This window comes from Bombina bombina, chromosome 1, assembly GCF_027579735.1.
Source record: "Bombina bombina isolate aBomBom1 chromosome 1, aBomBom1.pri, whole genome shotgun sequence".
Lineage (NCBI taxonomy): Eukaryota > Metazoa > Chordata > Amphibia > Anura > Bombinatoridae > Bombina > Bombina bombina.
This window is the reverse complement of record NC_069499.1, coordinates 833,693,282-833,714,286: the sequence shown is the minus strand read 5'-3', so window position 1 is coordinate 833,714,286 and position 21,005 is coordinate 833,693,282. Positions and strand designations below refer to the sequence as shown.

Below are 21,005 nucleotides of genomic sequence, written 5' to 3'. Positions count from 1 at the left end.
CATCTGCAGTCCCAGAAAACAGCTTCTCTCCTACAAAATACATTTTAAAAAGTTAATTAAAACAAATGTTGGGCTCCATGTGCAATATTTTGACACAAACAGTTCTTCATGTTTCTAGCACAAATTCAAGGCACAGGTTAAAAAAAAGACAATCTGCAAATCTATCACGGTCCTGTTATAAAGAAGGCTCTAATAAGGATCCCAGTTTCATGAAAACACATTCTTCTCACTCCTTTGTCACATTAGTGTTTCTTCCATGTCCATTATAAGCCCAGCTCCAGATAACAACTCATGAGTCCTGACCAAGCACACAGCTGAAGAAGTCAGAAGCATCCTATTGATTTGAGTCTTCCGCCCTTATCTGCCTCAGCTCTCTGTACCATGTGATCGACTGCAGTGACGTCAGAGGGTCCTTTAGAGGGATGGAATCTAGCTGCTACCTATCGGGGAAGCATGTTAGGAGCTAATTTAAAAGTAAGTGGTTTTGTACCTGCAGTGCTTATACAGCAGTAAGTAATCCTAATAACAAAGCGGTATTGACCTGAAAATAACTGAGCTTTTTAGTCTGCTTAACCATTTGCCATAGTTCGCATGTGCCATGCATAATTTAATCTTCGATATATAATATTTCGGTCTTATTAGACATGACAGTCCTTTACTGCTAACTTTATACATTTAGCTTCTAATCTCTCCACATTTTCATTGTATTACAGTCGCGTGTGCATACATTAAGATTAGGAGTGATTTTGGTCCTGTCATTAGATGCTAATATGTTTTAAGGGAAAACAAAAATGTTCTCCATTTTTAAATACTTCGTGTCTGCATCCCAGAGTTGTTTTTAGCTCATTGATTTTTTTTTAATTTTATTTATAAGCTAAGAATAAAAAGGCGGTAAACAGCTTACAAAGTTAAAGGGACAGTCTAGTTCAAAATGATTCAGACAGGGCATGTAATTTAAAACAACTTTCCAATTTACTTTTATCACCATCTTTGCTTTGTTCCTTTGATATTCTTAGTTGAAAGCTAAAACAAGGTAGGCTCATATGCTAATTTCTTAGACATTGAAGGCCGCCTCTTATCTGAATGTATTTTGACAGTTTTTTGCCACTAGACGGTGTTAGTTCATGTGTGTCATATATATATATATATATATATATATATATATATATATATATATATATATATATATAACATTGTGCTCACGCACGCCGAGTTACCTAAAATTGAGCACTGATTGGCTAAAATGCAAGTCTGTCAAAAGATCTGAAATAAGGGGCAGTTTGCAGAGGCTTAGATACAAGGTAATCTCAAAGTATATTATATTTAACGGTATTGGTTATGCAAAACTGGGGAATGGGTATTAAAGGGATTTTTTATCTTTTAAAACAATAACAATTCTGGTGTAGACTGTCCTTTTAAAGGGACTTAATACTCATATGCTAAATCACTTGAAAGTAATGCAGCATAAGTAGGGTTGCCTGGGGTCCTCCATAAAAATACCGGACATATAACGGGGGGGGGGGTATGTGTGTGTGTATGTATATATATATATATATATATATATATATATATATATATATATATATATATATATATATATATATACACACACACACCCAGTCATCTGTCGGATAATGCACCACTTCGCCCAGAAAATTGTTGCAATTTCAAATGTTTAGGCATTCTCATGTTTTGTTTTTTGTTTTTTTGTATTGGTATGACACAAAAAAGTAGAGAGAAAAAAGCCAAACCTGACACATTTCACACAAAACTCATATATATATATATATATATATATATATATATATATATATATATATATACACACACACACGTGTGTGTATTATTTATTTATATATATATATATATATATATATATATATATATATAAGAAAGGGTTGTTTGTGAATTGGTGCAGCGTAGCTACATGTATGTAATATATATAAAATAATGTTTGGAACACATATATACAAATGAGAAAATCAAAAATCCCAGCCAATGAGTCTTAGAATAAAGAAGTTTTTATTCTTCAACAAAGGATATGTTCCAGTGTGATCTTTCACACTATGCAATTATAACAAACATAGGGGAAACATCTGATGTAAGTTCATTCAGATCCACACATACCCCATCCACCAAACACATTCGTAACCAACACTCAGCACAAAATATAAAAAGTAAAAAAATAGTAATACAAAAAGTGAAAACTTCACTATCACTCCCAGGGCGTCCCCAGGGAGTGTGAAACAAACACCACCAAACTGGGACTCTATTAATATTGAAACCATCAAAGAGTGTCCGCTAGATCCGTAACTCTATAGCATTATATAGAACAAGAATGTCTCGTTATGTTGCAGGTACTCCAACTGTAACAATGTGTGGTCACTTGAGATCATAAGCAAATAACTTGTTGCCAATATATTAGAACAGTCACAGAAAGCACCACATGTTATAGCATTTGTAATCCATAGTAGGTGATTCCAACAGAGACCTCAATGACATATCTTGTAGCTGTGTCAGTGTTACGGTTCAAATGTCCCTCCAACCTGCCCTGCTTCTGGCCACATAACTTGTAGTGGGGAGCTGTAAATGTAATTTCGGCCCAAACACACACTCTCTCAAAACTTCACTCACGGTACCCAGTATAGCCCAAATTAGCTTCTACAAAAGCTACGAGTGTTTCGTACCCTCATAAGAGCTTGTAGCCTTTGGCTTTTACGAGTCACAGAAAATACATGGATAACAGTGTTACCTCCTTCAGTATATGTATACTTTCCAAGCGATACCGTGAGACTCGGTCCTCGCCGTATATCTTCAGTGTGGTTAACTAGGACCCTCCGATGTAAAATTCTAGTCTCACCTCACATATTGAGTCAGCAAATATCTTAAGCAATTTCTGTGGCTCAGACAGCAGGATAGACAGGTCTCAGTGGTGGCGTCTGACCGTTCCGACGCGCGTTTCGGGACTCCGCCCCTTTCTCAAGGAATTTGCAGGTATTGGTGGGGAGGTGCAACTTAAGCAAAATCGTATGTATCCCTATTGGTTAATTGCATACACACCTCCACTCTGACATCACGCTGTACACATACGTATTTATTATCATTGCCTAGTTTGAAAACGAATGTATCTCAGACTCACAAATAGTTACCAGATATAACACAATAAACATTATAATTATTGAATAACCAAAATACTGTAGAACCCGCCATTCAGTGCCAAAGCACGATATATTTCAAAAACAAAACCTATATATATAACCGAGTGTGTGCGTGAAGGAGACAATTATAAACCGAGTGCTAAAGCTTCATAACTTCTCATAACACCAATATAAAAACTACCAATGTAAACTCAAGGTTAATTCTACGATATCTGTCCAAAATCGCAGCTTAATAAATGAACTCCCCGCTACTGGTATTCTAAGGATAGAGTACCAGTGTAAACTAAACTATATCAGCTGCCATATGTGGCGACTCAATTAAGGGGATCCCTATATCGGATACCCTCTCTTCATACAATTCGAAAGTGAACTTAAATAAAGTTTAAACAGTAATTTAACTGAAATATAACCCCCACACAGGGAGACGTCTCCCAGGGGTCTCAAAAGAATTTATTCTTATCTTCTTTTATGTTGATTCACAAAATCATATCTTATTTGACAAATGAGTCACACAGAGGTAATTAATCCACATAAAGTATAAAGAAACAGCCAGTAATATTTTTATAAAGAAATTATCAGATTTCCGGCTATTTCTATGTGCAGGGAACTGAAAGTCATGTATAGTATCTGATTACCACAAGACCCTGCTAGATCTATACAACGTCTCATAAAGTACTGTGTATGTATATCATAAAGATCAAATATATTAATTATTTAATCTTTAAGTCCAAATAGGACACTGTTTGAGTCCACTTCTTCTTCTCCTTCACTATCCATACCTAAAAGAGGAACACATTCTATTGATACCTCCAAGAATGAAAATAGAGAAACTCACCAAATTAAAAAATACAAGCATTATAGCTCAAATGAAATTTCCCCAAGAAATATCTCTATTCAAGCCTTTGGGGACCATGGTATCTAATTGTCTAATCCACCGTGCTTCTTTTCTAAATAATATTTTTTGTCTGTCCCCTCCTCTACGTAAAGGTGGGACCCCATCAATGACTTGAAACCGCAACTGACTCTTGTTGTGTGCAAATCGAGTAAAATGATGGGCCACAGGTGCGTCTTCGTCATCCTTACCTATAGCTGATTTGTGTTGACGTATCCTATCACGGACAGTCTGGGTGGTCTCTCCTACATATGCCAGGCCACACGGGCACTTAATGACATATATAACGTATTTAGAATTACAGGAGAACCTTCCATTGATTGGAATCCTTTTACCCGAAAGTGGATGGGTAATATGATCCCCTTGTAACATAGAATGACAAAGAGCACAATTCATACAAGAAAAGGAGCCTTTCTTAGCAATTTCAATGGGTTTTCTCATGGTACCCCAATCAGCACGTATGAGTTCATCTTTCAAGTTTCTGTTTCTCCTAAAGGAAAATAATGGAGTGTCATTGAAAATCTTACCCACGTGTATATCCTCTCTCAACAGGTGCCAGTGTTGCAGTATTATCCTTTTTAAGACTTTACTGTGTAATCCAAAATGGCTCACAAAGGGCACCGAAAATTTTTTAGATTCACGAGTAGTTTTACTCAGTAGACTCGCCCTATCAATATTTAATACTTTATTCATATTCTCTGTGAGAATTTCCTTTGGGTAACCTCTATCCAAAAATTTTTTGGACATTTCATCCAATCTCTGTAGACAAGTAGCTGGATCATCCACAATCCTTTTAGTCCGCAATAGTTGGCCCAATGGGAGATTCTTAATCAGAGAGGGGGGATGGAAACTTTCATAACGTAAAGTATTATTCCTATCCGTTTCCTTAGAGAATAAATCACTTCTGAGTTTGTGATCTACAATCGATATCATAGTGTCCAAAAAGCTTACTTTGGTCTTACTTGCTTCCATGGTAAATTTTAATGATCCAAGGCTTGAATAGAGATATATTTCCTGGGGAAATTTCATTTGAGCTATAATGCTTGTATTTTTTAATTTGGTGAGTTTCTCTATTTTCATTCTTGGAGGTATCAATAGAATGTGTTCCTCTTTTAGGTATGGATAGTGAAGGAGAAGAAGAAGTGGACTCAAACACTGTCCTATTTGGACTTAAAGATTAAATAATTAATATATTTGATCTTTATGATATACATACACAGTACTTTATGAGACGTTGTATAGATCTAACAGGGTCTTGTGGTAATCAGATACTATACATGACTTTCAGTTCCCTGCACATAGAAATAGCCGGAAATCTGATAATTTCTTTATAAAAATATTACTGGCTGTTTCTTTATACTTTATGTGGATTAATTACCTCTGTGTGACTCATTTGTCAAATAAGATATGATTTCGTGAATCAACATAAAAGAAGATAAGAATAAATTCTTTTGAGACCCCTGGGAGACGTCTCCCTGTGTGGGGGTTATATTTCAGTTAAATTACTGTTTAAACTTTATTTAAGTTCACTTTCGAATTGTATGAAGAGAGGGTATCCGATATAGGGATCCCCTTAATTGAGTCGCCACATATGGCAGCTGATATAGTTTAGTTTACACTGGTACTCTATCCTTAGAATACCAGTAGCGGGGAGTTCATTTATTAAGCTGCGATTTTGGACAGATATCGTAGAATTAACCTTGAGTTTACATTGGTAGTTTTTATATTGGTGTTATGAGAAGTTATGAAGCTTTAGCACTCGGTTTATAATTGTCTCCTTCACGCACACACTCGGTTATATATATAGGTTTTGTTTTTGAAATATATCGTGCTTTGGCACTGAATGGCGGGTTCTACAGTATTTTGGTTATTCAATAATTATAATGTTTGTGTTATATCTGGTAACTATTTGTGAGTCTGAGATACATTCGTTTTCAAACTAGGCAATGATAATAAATACGTATGTGTACAGCGTGATGTCAGAGTGGAGGTGTGTATGCAATTAACCAATAGGGATACATACGATTTTGCTTAAGTTGCACCTCCCCACCAATACCTGCAAATTCCTTGAGAAAGGGGCGGAGTCCCGAAACGCGCGTCGGAACGGTCAGACGCCACCACTGAGACCTGTCTATCCTGCTGTCTGAGCCACAGAAATTGCTTAAGATATTTGCTGACTCAATATGTGAGGTGAGACTAGAATTTTACATCGGAGGGTCCTAGTTAACCACACTGAAGATATACGGCGAGGACCGAGTCTCACGGTATCGCTTGGAAAGTATACATATACTGAAGGAGGTAACACTGTTATCCATGTATTTTCTGTGACTCGTAAAAGCCAAAGGCTACAAGCTCTTATGAGGGTACGAAACACTCGTAGCTTTTGTAGAAGCTAATTTGGGCTATACTGGGTACCGTGAGTGAAGTTTTGAGAGAGTGTGTGTTTGGGCCGAAATTACATTTACAGCTCCCCACTACAAGTTATGTGGCCAGAAGCAGGGCAGGTTGGAGGGACATTTGAACCGTAACACTGACACAGCTACAAGATATGTCATTGAGGTCTCTGTTGGAATCACCTACTATGGATTACAAATGCTATAACATGTGGTGCTTTCTGTGACTGTTCTAATATATTGGCAACAAGTTATTTGCTTATGATCTCAAGTGACCACACATTGTTACAGTTGGAGTACCTGCAACATAACGAGACATTCTTGTTCTATATAATGCTATAGAGTTACGGATCTAGCGGACACTCTTTGATGGTTTCAATATTAATAGAGTCCCAGTTTGGTGGTGTTTGTTTCACACTCCCTGGGGACGCCCTGGGAGTGATAGTGAAGTTTTCACTTTTTGTATTACTATTTTTTTACTTTTTATATTTTGTGCTGAGTGTTGGTTACGAATGTGTTTGGTGGATGGGGTATGTGTGGATCTGAATGAACTTACATCAGATGTTTCCCCTATGTTTGTTATAATTGCATAGTGTGAAAGATCACACTGGAACATATCCTTTGTTGAAGAATAAAAACTTCTTTATTCTAAGACTCATTGGCTGGGATTTTTGATTTTCTCATTATTATATAGTCTGGGACCGGACTTTATCCCGTGCCTGAGCATATTTTCTAATAATTGGGTGGTGCGGTCACATTATATTTCACATATATACAAATGCCCACTAGGATTAATATAGATTCAAAATAAAATCAATATAAAATACATATAAAACCCTTGAAAACAGTATAAATAACAGAGCAAAAAGTAATAATATTTTTTTTAAATATAAAGCAGTCACTGGTAGATACGTCAGATGAAGAAAAAAGTGGCAATTCCAGTCCAATTCTTAATATTAAAATCCAAAATAGAGAAGACAGTGGTTCCTTAGTAGTGGATATAATAAGCGTTGTCATGCAGTAATAGTTATAAAACAAGACAGTTCTTGTATGATAAAAGCATAAAAAGGAGATCGAGTCCTTTTGGGGATCTACTTACACTCTTTTACCTCAATCACTATGAGGTAAGTGCCGCGTAGTGTAGGGAGAATCCTGTCATGGACACCAGAGGTCTTTTCTCTCCGTCAAATGATGATAGTGTCCACCGTTGTCCAAAGATGCAGTAATATGTCACATGAAAGACAAATTAAGAACAGGATAGTGCAACACAGTTTTATTGTTAAAAGACAAACAATCAGCCTCATATGATAATGAGCTCACATTTATCAACCTCAAACATATGAGGTATTTTCAAGCACTTCCAAAAATAGCACGTCTTTCAAGTTTTGTGCAACAATGAGGACAGTGGACACTTATAATAACACTGGCGTTATCTTCAAAGTAATCCTTATGCGTTTCAAAGGCACTATACACCTTCATCAGAGAATAGTTTATTATCCTCTGATGAAGAAGGTGTATCATGCCTTTGAAACGCATAAGGATTACTTTGAAGATAACGCCAGTGTTATTATCAGTGTCTCTTTTTTCTTTATTGGACGTATCTACCAGTGACTATTTTATATTTAAAAATATATATATATATATATATTATTATTACTTTTTTGCTCTGTTATTTATACTGTTTTTATGGGTTTTATATGTATTTTATATTGATTTTATTTTGAATCTATATTAATTCTAGTATGCATTTGTATATATGTGTTCCAACCATTATTTTATATATATTCCATACATGTAGCTACGCTGCACCAATTCACAAACAACCCTTTCTTCCTTATCTTTTTATATTGTACTCCTTGATTTGAGGGAATCTAGAGATTACAATAGGTGAGTTTTGGCTGCATATTGTTTAACTTTGTACTCTAGAAATAATTGTGCCCAGGTTTTATATATATATATATACTCAAAAAACAAAGTATTGCAGTATGCAGTGATACCTTTTTTATTGGACTAACATAATATTTAAAAGACAAGCTTTCGAGAGTTTTCCTCTCTTCCTCAGGTCTAAAGCAATACTGATCATTCTGATATAGATACACATCACAAACAACAAAGGGAAGGGGGGTGAGAGGGGTGTCATAAAAGCAGAGAATGTGTCTGAAGGAGAAAATAGCTGAGAATAGCCAGAAAGAATAAATAAACAGAGGAGAGTAAATAGGCCAGATGAGAGAAAAAACAAAAAGGAAAAAGAAACCAATATAGGACAATAAGATGAGAGATTATAGAAAGTTATGGTAGTGTGTGAGAAAGCCAGAGTCTACATTAAGTCCTTCATTTCTGGTATTGAAATGTGTGATCATTTTCATCTCAAACGTCTTTCGTTCATGAGAGTCTTTGAAATTCCCTTTAAGAATTTTAATCCTGAGGTTAAGGATGGAGTGACCAGTCTGGGTGAAGTGATGACCAACAGGGGTACAATATTCATTTTCCTTGTGGTTTTTGATCGAGTGTCTGTGTAGATTCATTCTGAGATGCAGTTTTAGGCCAGTTTCTCCAATGTAGCAACCTCTGTCACACGCTGTACACTGTATCATGTACACCACATTAGCAGATGAGCACGAATAGGATCCCTTAATATTGTATGACGCGTTGTTGTGTCTGGCTGTGTTGTTGTCACATATATGTTGACACAGTTTGCAGAGTGATTTGTTGCATCGTGCAGTGCCATTCTGTGTACGCTTCTGTTCTGTGGTTAATTTGCTGCGGACCAATCTCTGTCTCAGGTTAGGCGGTTGTTTGAATAAATTATTGTTTGAATTATTCAAACAACCGCCTATATATATATATATATATATATATATATATATATATATATATATATATATATCTCTATCTCTATCTAAACAAGAAACACATTAAGTAAAATAAGATCATTAACCCCTTAATGACCACAGCACTTTTCCATTTTCTGTCCGTTTGGGACCCAAGGCTATTTTTACATTTTTGCGGTGTTTGTGTTTAGCTGTAATTTTCCTCTTACTCATTTACTGTACTCACATATATTATATACCGTTTTTCTCACCATTAAATGGACTTTCTAAAGATACCATTATTTTCATCATATCTTATAATTTACTTTAAAAAAATATATAAAATATGGGGAAAAAATGGAAAAAAACACACTTTTTCTAACTTTGACCCCCAAAATCTGTTACACATCTACAACCACCAAAAAACACCCATGCTAAATAGTTTCTAAATTTTGTCCTGAGTTTAGAAATACCCAATGTTTACATCTTCTTTGCTTTTTTTTTAAGTTATAGGGCCATAAATACTAGTAGCACTTTGCTATTTCCAAGCCATTATTTTTCAAAATTAGCGCTAGTTACATTAGAACACTAATATCTTTCAGCAGGGGAATGTTTACATCACTATTCTCCACTGGATGAAGTGCAGTTGTCTGCTTGAAAACCAGAAATTTAAGTGTCCGGGTTTTTTTTTGGAAGTTTTACCGGACAGCTGGTTTAAAAACCAGACTGTCCGGTCAGATGCCAGACACCTGGCAACCCTACGTATAACTGTAAAAAGCTGACAGGAAAATATCACCTGAGCATCTCTTCGTAAAAAAGGAAGATATTTTACCTCACAATTTCCTCAGCTCCACGGAGTAAGTGCTCTGTAAAACATTCAGTTACTGCCCAGCTGCAGGTAAAAAAAAGGAAGAAAGAAAGAAATGAACAGCAGCCCATCAGCAGTGCTGAGGTCATGAACTGTTTTACTGTGATCTCATGAGATTTCATAGTAAACTTTCTTAAACTGAATAGGGAAATATGATTTGCTGCTTAAAGTCCTTTACTATGGGGTGTGTATACTTAGGACATTTTAAAGGGACAGTCAACACCAGAATTGTTGTGGTTTAAAAAGAAAGATAATCCCTTTATTACCCATTCCCCAGTTTTGCACAACCAACACAGTTATAATAATACACGTTTTACCTCTGTAATTACCTTGTATCTTAGCCTCTTTAGACTGCCCCCTTATTTCAGTTCTTTTGACAGACATGCAGTAAACTGCATGTCTGTCAAAAGAACTGAAATAAGGGGGCAGTCTAAAGAGGCTAAGATACAAGGTAATTACAGAGGTAAAACGTGTATTATTATAACTGTGTTGGCTAAAGCCAATCAGTGCTCACTCCTAGGTCACTTTAAGTGCATGAGCTCAATGTTATCTATATGAAACATGTGAACTAATGCCCTCTAGTGGTCAAAATGTATTCAGATTAGAGGCAGTCTTCAAGGTCTAAGAAATTAGCATATGAACCTCCTAGTTTTAGCTTTCAACTAAGAATACCAAGAGAACAAAGCAAAATTGGTGATAAAAGTAATTTGGGAAGTTGTTTAAAATTGCATGCCCTATTTAAATCATGAAAGTTTTTTTTTTTTGGACTTAAAGGGCCATAATACCCAAATGTTTAAACACTTGAAAGTGATGCAGCATAGCTGTAAAAAGCTGATTAGAAAATATCACCTGAACATCTCTATGTAAAAAAGAAAGATATTTTACCTCAAAAGTTCCTCAGTAGCCACCTCCCATTGTAAAGGACTTCTAAGCAGCATATTAGTATGTCTGTCCCGGGACAACTGAAAGGATGAGCTTCGTGCACTCTCATATTATTTCACCAATCAGGTAAAGGAAGCTTACTATGAAATCTCATGAGAGTTAAGTCAAATCTCATGAGATCACAGTAAGAGTTCATGACCTCAGCACTGCTGATGCTGATTGGCTGCTGTTCATTTCTTCATTTTTTTAATTTTTTTACCTGCAGCTGGGAGCAGCTGAGTATAACTTTTTACACAGAACTTACTCTGCTGAGCTGAGGAAATTGTGAGGTAAAATATCTTCCTTTTTTACATAGAGATGCTCAGGTGATGTTTTCCTGTCAGCTTTTTACAGTCATGCTGCATCAGTTTCAAGTGATTTAGCATATGAGTATTATGTCCCTTTAACTGTCCCTTTAACCCCTTAATGACCACAGCACTTTTCCATTTTCTGTCCGTTTGGGACCAAGGCTATTTTTACATTTCTGCGGTGTTTGTGTTTAGCTGTAATTTTCCTCTTACTCATTTACTGTACCCACATATATTATATACCGTTTTTCTCGCCATTAAATGGACTTTCTAAAGATACCATTATTTTCATCATATCTTATAATTTACTATAAAAAAATTTATAAAATATGAGGAAAAAATGGAAAAAAACACACTTTTTCTAACTTTGACCCCCAAAATCTGTTACACATCTACAACCACCAAAAAACACCCATGCTAAATAGTTTCTAAATTTTGTCCTGAGTTTAGAAATACCCAATGTTTACATCTTCTTTGCTTTTTTTGTAAGTTATAGGGCCATAAATACAAGTAGCACTTTGCTATTTCCAAACCATTATTTTTCAAAATTAGCGCTAGTTACATTAGAACACTAATATCTTTCAGGAATCTCTAAATATCCATTGACATGTATATATTTTTTTTTAGTAGACATCCCAAAGTATTGATCTAGGCCCATTTTGGTATATTTCATGCCATCATTTCGCCGTCAAATGCGATTAAATACAAAAAATCGTTCACTTTTTCACTAATTTTTTCACAAACTTTTGGTTTCTCACTGAAATTATTTACAAACAGCTTGTGCAATTATGGCTTAAATGGTTGTAAATTCTTCTCTGGGATCCCCTTTTTTCAGAAATAGCAGACATATATGGCTTTGGCATTGCTTTTTAGCAATTAGAAGGCTGCTAAATGCCACTGCGCACTACACGTGTATTATGCCCAGCAGTGAAGGGGTTAATTAGGGAGCTTTTAGAGGTAATTTTAGCTTTAGTGTAGTACACAACCCCAAGTATTGATCTAAGCCAATTTTGATATATTTCATGCCACCATTTCACCGCCAAATGCAATCAAATTAAAAAAACGTTAAATTTTTCACAATTTTAGGTTTCTCACTGAAATCATTTACAAACAGCTAGTGCAATTATGGCACAAATATTTGTAAATGCTTCTCTGGGATCCCCTTTGTTCAGAAATAGCAGACATATATGGCTTTGGCATTGCTTTTTGGTAATTAGAAGGCCGCTAAATGCCACTGCGCACCACACGTGTATTATGCCCAGCAGTGAAGGGGTTAATTATGTAGCTTGTAGGGAGCTTGTAGGGTTAATTTTAGCTTTAGTGTAGTGTAGTAGACAACCCAAAGTATTGATCTAGGCCCATTTTGGTATATTTCATGCCACCATTTCACCGCCAAATGCAATCAAATAAAAAAAAAAAACGTTCCCTATTTCACAAACTTTTTCACAAACTTTAGGTTTCTCACTGAAATTATTTACAAACAGCTTGTGTAATTATGGGACAAATGGTTGTAAATGCTTCTCTGGGGTCCCCTTTGTTCAGAAATAGCAGACATATATGTCTTTGGCGTTGCTTTTTGGTAATTAGAAGGCCGCCAAATGCCGCTGCTCATCACACGTGTATTATGGCTAGCAGTGATGGGGTTAATTATGTAGCTTGTAGGGAGCTTGCAGGGTTAATTTTAGTTTTAGTGTAGAGCTCAGCCTCCCACCTGAAACATCAGACCCCCTGATCCCTCCCAAACAGCTCTCTTCCCTCCCCCACCCCACAATTGTCCCTGCCATCTTAAGTACTGGCAGAAACTCTGCCAGTACTAAAATAAAAGCTATATTTGTTTTTTTGTTTGTTTTTTTTTCTTAGCATATTTACATTTGCTACTGTGTAGGATCCCCCCTTAGCCCCCAACCTCACTGATCCCCCACCAAACAGATCTCTAACCCTCCCCCTCTGCCTTAATGGGCGCCATCTTGGGTACTGGCAGCTGTCTGCCAGTACCCAGTTTAGTAAAAAAAAGTGGGTTTTTTTTAATTTAATTGCCCTTTTCTGTAGTGTAGCTTCCAGATCCCTAAGATTATTTATTTATTTATTTATTTATTTATTTAAATGTTGTTTTTTTACTTTTATTAATCTTTATTTTTCTGAAGTGTAGCGGTTCCCTCCCGCTCCCGCCCCGTGCACGCGCGTGCTCCTGTGCGCGCTCCCGTCTGTCCCGCCCCCCTCCACTTCATTCGGCACATCGATGGCTGCCCACCCGCCTCCCTGACTTGCTCCCACCCACCAACGATACCGGCCACCGATGTCCGGTGCAGAGAGGGCCACAGAGTGGCTCTCTCTGCATCGGATGGCCAAGGGGGGTTATTGCAGGATGCCTCGATATCGAGGCATCACTGCAATAACCGGAAAGCAGCTGGAAGCGAGCAGGATCGCTTCCAGCTGCTTTCCAGACCAAGGACGTACGCCACACGTCCTCGGTCATTAACTGTATTTTTTTTTTAGGACGTGTGGCGTACGTCCTTGGTCGTTAAGGGGTTAAGGTAAAATATCTCTTTTTTTTACATAGAGATGTTCAGGTGATATTTTCTAGTCAACTTTTTACAGCTATGCTGCATCACGTTTAAGTGTTTTAACATTTAGGTCCATTTAAAGTGATTTTTATTTATTTTGTGTCATGTAAAAATGTGGATATTTTACAGCATTTGTTTTTCAAAAACTATGTCTGCGCTTAAAAGGAACATTTCTTTCATGTAAGTGGCAAGAGTCCATGAGCTAGTGAAGTATGGGATATACATTCCTACCAGGAGGGGGCAAAGTTTCCCAAACCTCAAAATGCCTATAAATATACCTCCCATCACACTCTTTCCTCAGTTTTATAAACTTTGCCTCTTCTGGAGGTGGTGAAGTAGGTTTGTGCTTGATTTCTTTTGTGATAGGCGCTTCTAAGCATTCTGAAGCACAATTCCTCTCAGAGTACAGTATTTTTCACAGGGATATGAAGGGAGTATTGCCTGTTGATTTAGTATTTTTACCCATGGGAAATCCTTTCAAGGGCTCTCTGTAATCGGTCACAGGGATTCATCTACTGCCTCCCTTTTCAGATCGACGTTTTTCAGTACTGGTTTGACTGTCTGCTATATGTGGATGGGTGTCTTCCGGTAAGTATGTATCCTTTTTTTAAGACACTCTCAGCTATTAAGGCGCTTTATGTTATATTGTAAATTTTTAAATAAATGTGTTTACTTATATTTGCCATGAGTCAGGTCTATGTATTTTCCCTTTTGCAGTGTAGCAGTTTCAATATAAGTATCATGTTTCAGGTAAAGTTTATTTAAACATTTTTTTTCTTACCTGGGGTTTGTCTTTTTTTCCAATTTGACTTGTTTTTTCTTAATTTTCGCGGGCAAATCTAGGCTCGCGTGGTCGCGAAATGCTGTTATTTATTGCATCATTCATGGCGCAAATTTTTTTTGGCGCGAAGTTACGCCTATAGTGGCGCAAGTTTCGTAATTTCCTGCGTCTTTGTTGAAGCTAGTTGTTTTGGCGCAAAGTCGCGATTGTTATGACGCGAGTTGCATCATTTCCTGGTGTTGGTTTGGTGACAAAAAAATTTCACTTCTTTTTGTGTCATGCGTCATACTTTCATACGCCAAATTTTTTTTATTTTACCCGACTTCCTTTTATGCTTCCTGCTCTCTTTTTTATATTATAGAGAGCTATTCTGTTTGCCTATTTTTTTTTTTTTAGCATAAGCATTTTTTTCTCATTCCTGAAACTGCTATATGAGGAAATTGTATATTTTGTTTAAATGTTAATTTTTTTCCTTTTACATTTTTGCAAGATGTCTCAGACTGATCCTGACTCTGTTACTGTAGAAACTGAGATGCCCTGAACACATTTCTTCAACAAGCTAAGTGTGTTTTCTACTGTCAAGCTGATTTTATTGTCTTCAACTCAATTGTATGGCATTTATTTATCCTTTTTCATGCGGATAATGTTTCTATATCTACAATTACTGATTTTAATTTTTCAGTTTAATGTTCTTGATTAATTCTGCAGATTTCACATGTTATTACTGCATTCATAGGAAGACTGCGACTGTTTCTGTGTCTTCAATTAAACTTATAAGGTCTTTCCAAAATTGTTATAAGATTTAATCAATTTTGTTTTGACCGATAGTATACTTAAGTTTATTCTACTGATGAGGGTTTCTTTGGCTCAAAGGATCCTGCATCAGAGACTGTATTTGACAAATCTTTTTTATTTTTATAAGTGAACATTTTTTTGTTCTTTATTAAGGAAGTTTTGATAATTTTAGGTATTAGGAGTCTAGTCCTCCTATTAAATATGTTCATTTAAATATTTCTTTAAATTGCTCCTGAGGTTATTTTCCTATTCTAGATGCTATCTATGATGTGTTTGCTAGAATGGTTTAACCCTGATTCCTTTTTGGGAATGTACTACTATTTCTATAGAAGTTAGTACTTATTTTCAGGATGTTTTTAAGTTTTAATCTTGCCTTAACCCCTAAATGACCGACGACGTGCAGGGTACGTCTTCACAAAAAATACAGTTAACGACCGAGGACGTTCCCTGCACGTCATCGGTCTTGGAAAGTGGTGGAAGCAATCCTGATCGCTTCCAACCGCTTTCCGGTTATTGCAGTGATGCTTCGATATCGAGGCATCCTGCAATAACCATTTTTAGCCCTCCGGTGCAGAGAGAGACACTCTGTGGCCCTCTCTGCACCGGACATCGATGACCAGTATCTTTGGTGGGTGGGCGGCCATCGATGGCTTCAAGTAGAAAGTGGGGGGCGTGGTTGTCGGAAGCGCGTGCACGGGGAGGGAGCAGGTAGGAATGGCTACACTATGGAAAAATTTGAGTAGCTAGAAGTGGGAGAGAGGGGGGAGGGAATTGATTAAAATTACATCTAAGTGATCTGGGAGGGGTGGGGGGTTGTCTGGGGGGGGAAGCTACACTACGGCAAACATAAAAAAAAAAATCTATCTTTTGGTAAAGATGGCTCCCAGTAAGGTAGAGGGGGAGGGTTAGAGAGCTGTTTGGGGGGATCAGGGAGGTTGGGGGCTAAGGGGGGATCCTACACAACAGCATATGTAAATATGCTTTAAAAAACCCCAAGAAATATACCTTTTATTTTAGTACTGGCAGACTTTCTGCCAGTTCTTAAGATGGTGGGGACAATTGTGGGGTGGGGAGGGAAGAGAGCTGTTTGGAAGGGATCAGGAGGTCTAATGTGTCAGGTGGGAGGCTGATCTCTACACTAAAGCTAAAATTAACCCTGAAAGCTCCCTACAAGCTCCCTAATTAACCCCTTCACTGCTAGACATAATACACGTGTGATGCGCAGCAGCATTTAGCGGTCTTCGAATTACCAAAAAGCAACGCCAAAGCCATATATGTCTGCTATTTCTGAACAAAGGGGATCCCAGAGAAGCATTTACAACAATTTGTGCCATAATTGCACAAGCTGTTTGTAAATAATTTCAGTGAGAAACCTAAAGTTTGTGAAAAAGGGAACAATTTTTTTTATTTGCTCGCATTTGGCAGTGAAATGGTGGCCAAAAAGCAAAATTTTGGTCTCATCACTCCAAATGACTTTGTGCCAGAAGGTTTGAGGCTTGTCTCTTTGCTGTTTGGAGTATTGTAAGCGGGATAATTTTTGGCATTTGCGTAGTAATAGCTTTCTTCTTGGCGACTCAACCATGCAGCCCATCGTTCTTCAAGTGCCTCCTAATTGTACATCTTGAAACAGCCACACCACATGTCCTGTATTTCATCTGAAGTTATTTGTGGGTTTGTCTTTGCATCCCGAGCAATTTTCCTGGCAGTTGTGGCTGAAATTTTAGTTGGTCTACCTGACCGTGGTTTGGTTTCAACAGAACCCCTCATTTTCCACTTCTTTATTAGAGTTTGAACACTGCTGATGGGCATTCTCAATTCCTTGGATATCTTTTTATATCCCTTTCCTGACTCAGAATCCAGAATCGTCAGTGCAGCACTGGATGAAAGATGCAAGGGTCTGTCAGGAGTCCAGAAACTTATTGACCTTTTATACACACACACTAATTACAAGAAAACAGACCACAGGTGAGGATGGTTACCTTTTAATAGCCATTCAAACCTCTTTGTGTCAACTTGTGTGCTTTTTATCAGGCCAAAATTACCAGGATATGTAAACTTTTGATCAGGGTCATTTGGGTAGTTTCTGTTGTCATTATGATTTAAAAAGAGTAAACACAGTTGGTTGATAATAAATGGCTTCAGCCAAACACTAACCATGAGTGAAAGAAAAGTTTTTCTGTTATCATTCATATTCTCTGGAAAATGGCCAAGAAATCATAAATTCTGCCAGGGTATGTAAACTTATGAGCACAACTGTATGTCTGCTATTTCTGAACAAAGGGGATCCCAGAGAAGCATTGACAACCATTTGTGCCATAATTGCACAAGCTGTTTGTAAATAATTTCAGTGAGAAACCTAAAATTGTGATAAATGTAAAAAAATGTTTTTTTAATTTGATCACATTTGGCGGTGAAATGATGGCATGAAATATACCAAGATGGGCCTAGATCAATACTTGGGGTTGTCTACTACACTACAGTAAAGCTATTAATTAATTAACCCTACAAGCTCCCTACATGCTCCCTTATTAACCCCTTCACTGCTGGACATAATACACGTGTTGTGCGCAGTGGCATTTAGCGACCTTCTAATTACCAAAAAACAGTGCCAAAGCCATATATGTCTGCTATTTCTGAACAAAAGGGATCCCAGAGAAGCATTTACAACCATTTATGCCATAATTGCACAAGTTGTTTGTAAATAATTTCAGTGAGAAACCTAAAATTTGTGAAAAAGTGAACAATTTTTTTTATTTGATCGCATTTGGCTGTGAAATGGTGGCTTGAAATATACCAAAATGGGCCTAAATCAATACTTTGGGATGTCTTCTAAAAAAAAAATATATACATGTCAAGGGATATTCAAGGATTCCTGAAAGATATCAGTGTCACAATGTAACTAGCACTAATTTTGAAAAAAAGTCGTTTGGAAATAACAAAGTGCTACTTGTATTTATTGCCCTATAACTTGCAAAAAAAACAAAGAACACGTAAACATTGGGTATTTCTGAATTCAGGACAAAATTTAGAAACTATTTAGCATGGGTGTTTTTTGGTGGTTGTAGATGTGTAACACATTTTGGGGGTCAAAGTTAGAAAAAGTGTGTGTGTGTTTTTTTTCCCCCTCATATTTTGTAATTTTATTTATAGTAAATTATAAGATATGATAAAAATAATGTTATCTTTAGAAAGTCCATTTAATGGCGAGAAAAATGGTATATAATATGTGTGGGTACAGTAAATGAGTAAGAGGAAAATTACAGCTAAACAAAAACACAGCAAAAATGTAAAAAATAGCCTTGGTCCCAAACAGACAGAAAATGGAAAAGTGCTGTGGTCATTAAGGGGTTAACAGAGCATATTTACATACTGTTTATATACTTAGTTCAACTATATTTATGACTGACATTGCTGCTCTCTCAACTTTATTGTTGGACAGTTAGTATAAGCAGTTTTCAGATTCTGAAGTATATAACACTGTTCATTTACTTCTAGATTGTAAGTTCCCACGGGAATAGGGCCCTCAATTGTTTGTAAATGTTGTCCTGTCTCTTAGAAGTTTTATATTATTGTTTTATTTAAATGAGCTGTATCCATGGACAGCGCTGCGGAATATGATGGCGCTTTATAAATAAAGTATAATAATAATAATTTACTTCAAAATGTATTCATTTTATTTATGATGCTATATTTGTCATTTAAGATTAATTTCAAATCTATGTTTTTAGCTTTTCTATTTACAAGAGCTTCATGGTTTTAATCTTGAGTTTTGACATGGTCTAAATATATTTTATTATCTCTATCTTACTAGGATAATTTGTTTTGATTTCTATTATCTCCACTATATCTGGAGGTAAAAGAGTTGTTTTTTTTCTGCCCTACTTTTTGGCCGGTGATGTAGATCAGTTGGTAAATGCCCTGACTACAAAAGCTTGTTCTAAGATCCAAGGGTCACAGGTTCATATCCGACAGGGTCGATGCAGCCCTTCGGCCTTTTGAGGTCAATAAAATGTGAAGAAAAACAGAAAATCCTCAAACTTGTATGCCGAATCTCACAATGTACATGGCAACCATATCCAAAAGCACACTATCCAAAGTTAAAATTCCAAAAATTTATTCCAACACTTTAAAACGTACATAGTTCAGAGGAGTGTTGGAACACGACCTACGTCATCTGACGCGTTTCACACCGTTATGGTGCTTTCTCAAATTATCAATTTTTTGGGATAATAACAACTATTACTTTTCAGCTGCCAATTTGGTTAACCCCAAGTGCAAGCGCTGAAAAGCATTTTTTTGAGTCCTACTAGGAGAAAAGCGCTATACAAATACTAGTTATTAAGTCCGCATGAAGGTGCGGTTCTCAACCCAGTTCTTCTGGTGGGGGGCAGATTAAGTTATTTTTGGATAGATTCAGTCCAAAGTCTATAGAATATTATTCTTAGGGTTTTTGAATATATATTTTTTTAGAATGAGACCTTCTATGGGTAGATTCTTTTTCGTGTTTCAATACACTCTGTGAAGGTTCAGTTTTTTTTTTTCCAGAAATATATTTCAGAACTGGAATTTTTTTCAGGGGTGTTTGTTCCAGTTCCTTAGCAGGAGCAGGGTTTGGGTTTCTATTCAAATCTATTCTTTGTCCCAAAGATTCATTCAGACTAATCTTGGATCTGAAAACTTTAAATCATTTTGTGAGTGTCCCAACTTTCAAGATGGCGACTATAAGGACTATTATGTCTTTTGTTCAGCAAGGTCATTACATGTTCACAATAGTTGTACGGGACGCTTATCCTCACATTCCGATTCATTCAGACCACTTTCGGTTTCTGAGATTCTCTTTTCTAGGCAAGCTTTACCAATTTGTCGCTTTTCCATTTGGTCTAGCGACAGCTCCGAGAATCTTTTTGAAGGTTCTCGGTGCCCTTCTGTAAGCAGATTGAAAAAAACAAAACAAGAAACTGCTAACGCAGGGTATTGCAGTGTTTTCCTTATTTTGACGATATCTTGGTATTGGCTCAATCCTTTCATTTAGCAGAATCTCACACAAATCAACTAGTGTTGTTTCTTCAAAGACATGGTTGGAGGATCAATTTACTTTAGAGTTTCATGATTCCTCAGGCAAGGGTCACCTTTTTAGGTTTCCAGATAAATTCAGTGTCCATAACTCTGTCTTTAACAGTCAAGAGTCGAATGAAATTAGTTTTAGCCTGTCTAAACCTTCAGTTTCTATTTTTCCTTCAGTGGCTATGTGCAGGGAGGTTTTTAGGTTTCAGGACTGCGGTATTGGACGTGATCCCCTTTGCTTGTTTTCTTATGAGACCTTTGCAGTTTTGCATGCTGAATCTATGATTCAGGGATTATTCTCAGGTTTTACCGTTGATATACTTAAATCCCAACACTCAACTCTCTCTGACTTGGTGGTTAGACCATAATTGTATTATTCAGGGGGACTTCTTTGTTCGTCCTTCCTGGACTGTATTTTTACAGATGCAAGTCTTACTGGTTGGGAAGCTGT

At 36.7% G+C, this 21,005-nt stretch overlaps 1 protein-coding gene across 2 annotated transcripts in view; it reads left to right on the top strand.

The window, feature by feature from the left end:
* Positions 1–409: 409 nt before the first annotated feature.
* DHODH (dihydroorotate dehydrogenase (quinone)) overlaps positions 410–21,005 on the top strand; it is a 234,092-nt gene continuing 213,496 nt past the window's right edge. The window contains exon 1 of one of the 2 annotated variants that reach the window (XM_053699450.1): positions 410–474. In XM_053699450.1, the coding sequence (XP_053555425.1) occupies positions 454–474 (21 nt within the window). In that variant the 5' untranslated portion in view covers positions 410–453. The remainder of the gene's footprint in view (positions 475–21,005) is intronic. The other variant, XM_053699449.1, reaches the window with a different exon arrangement.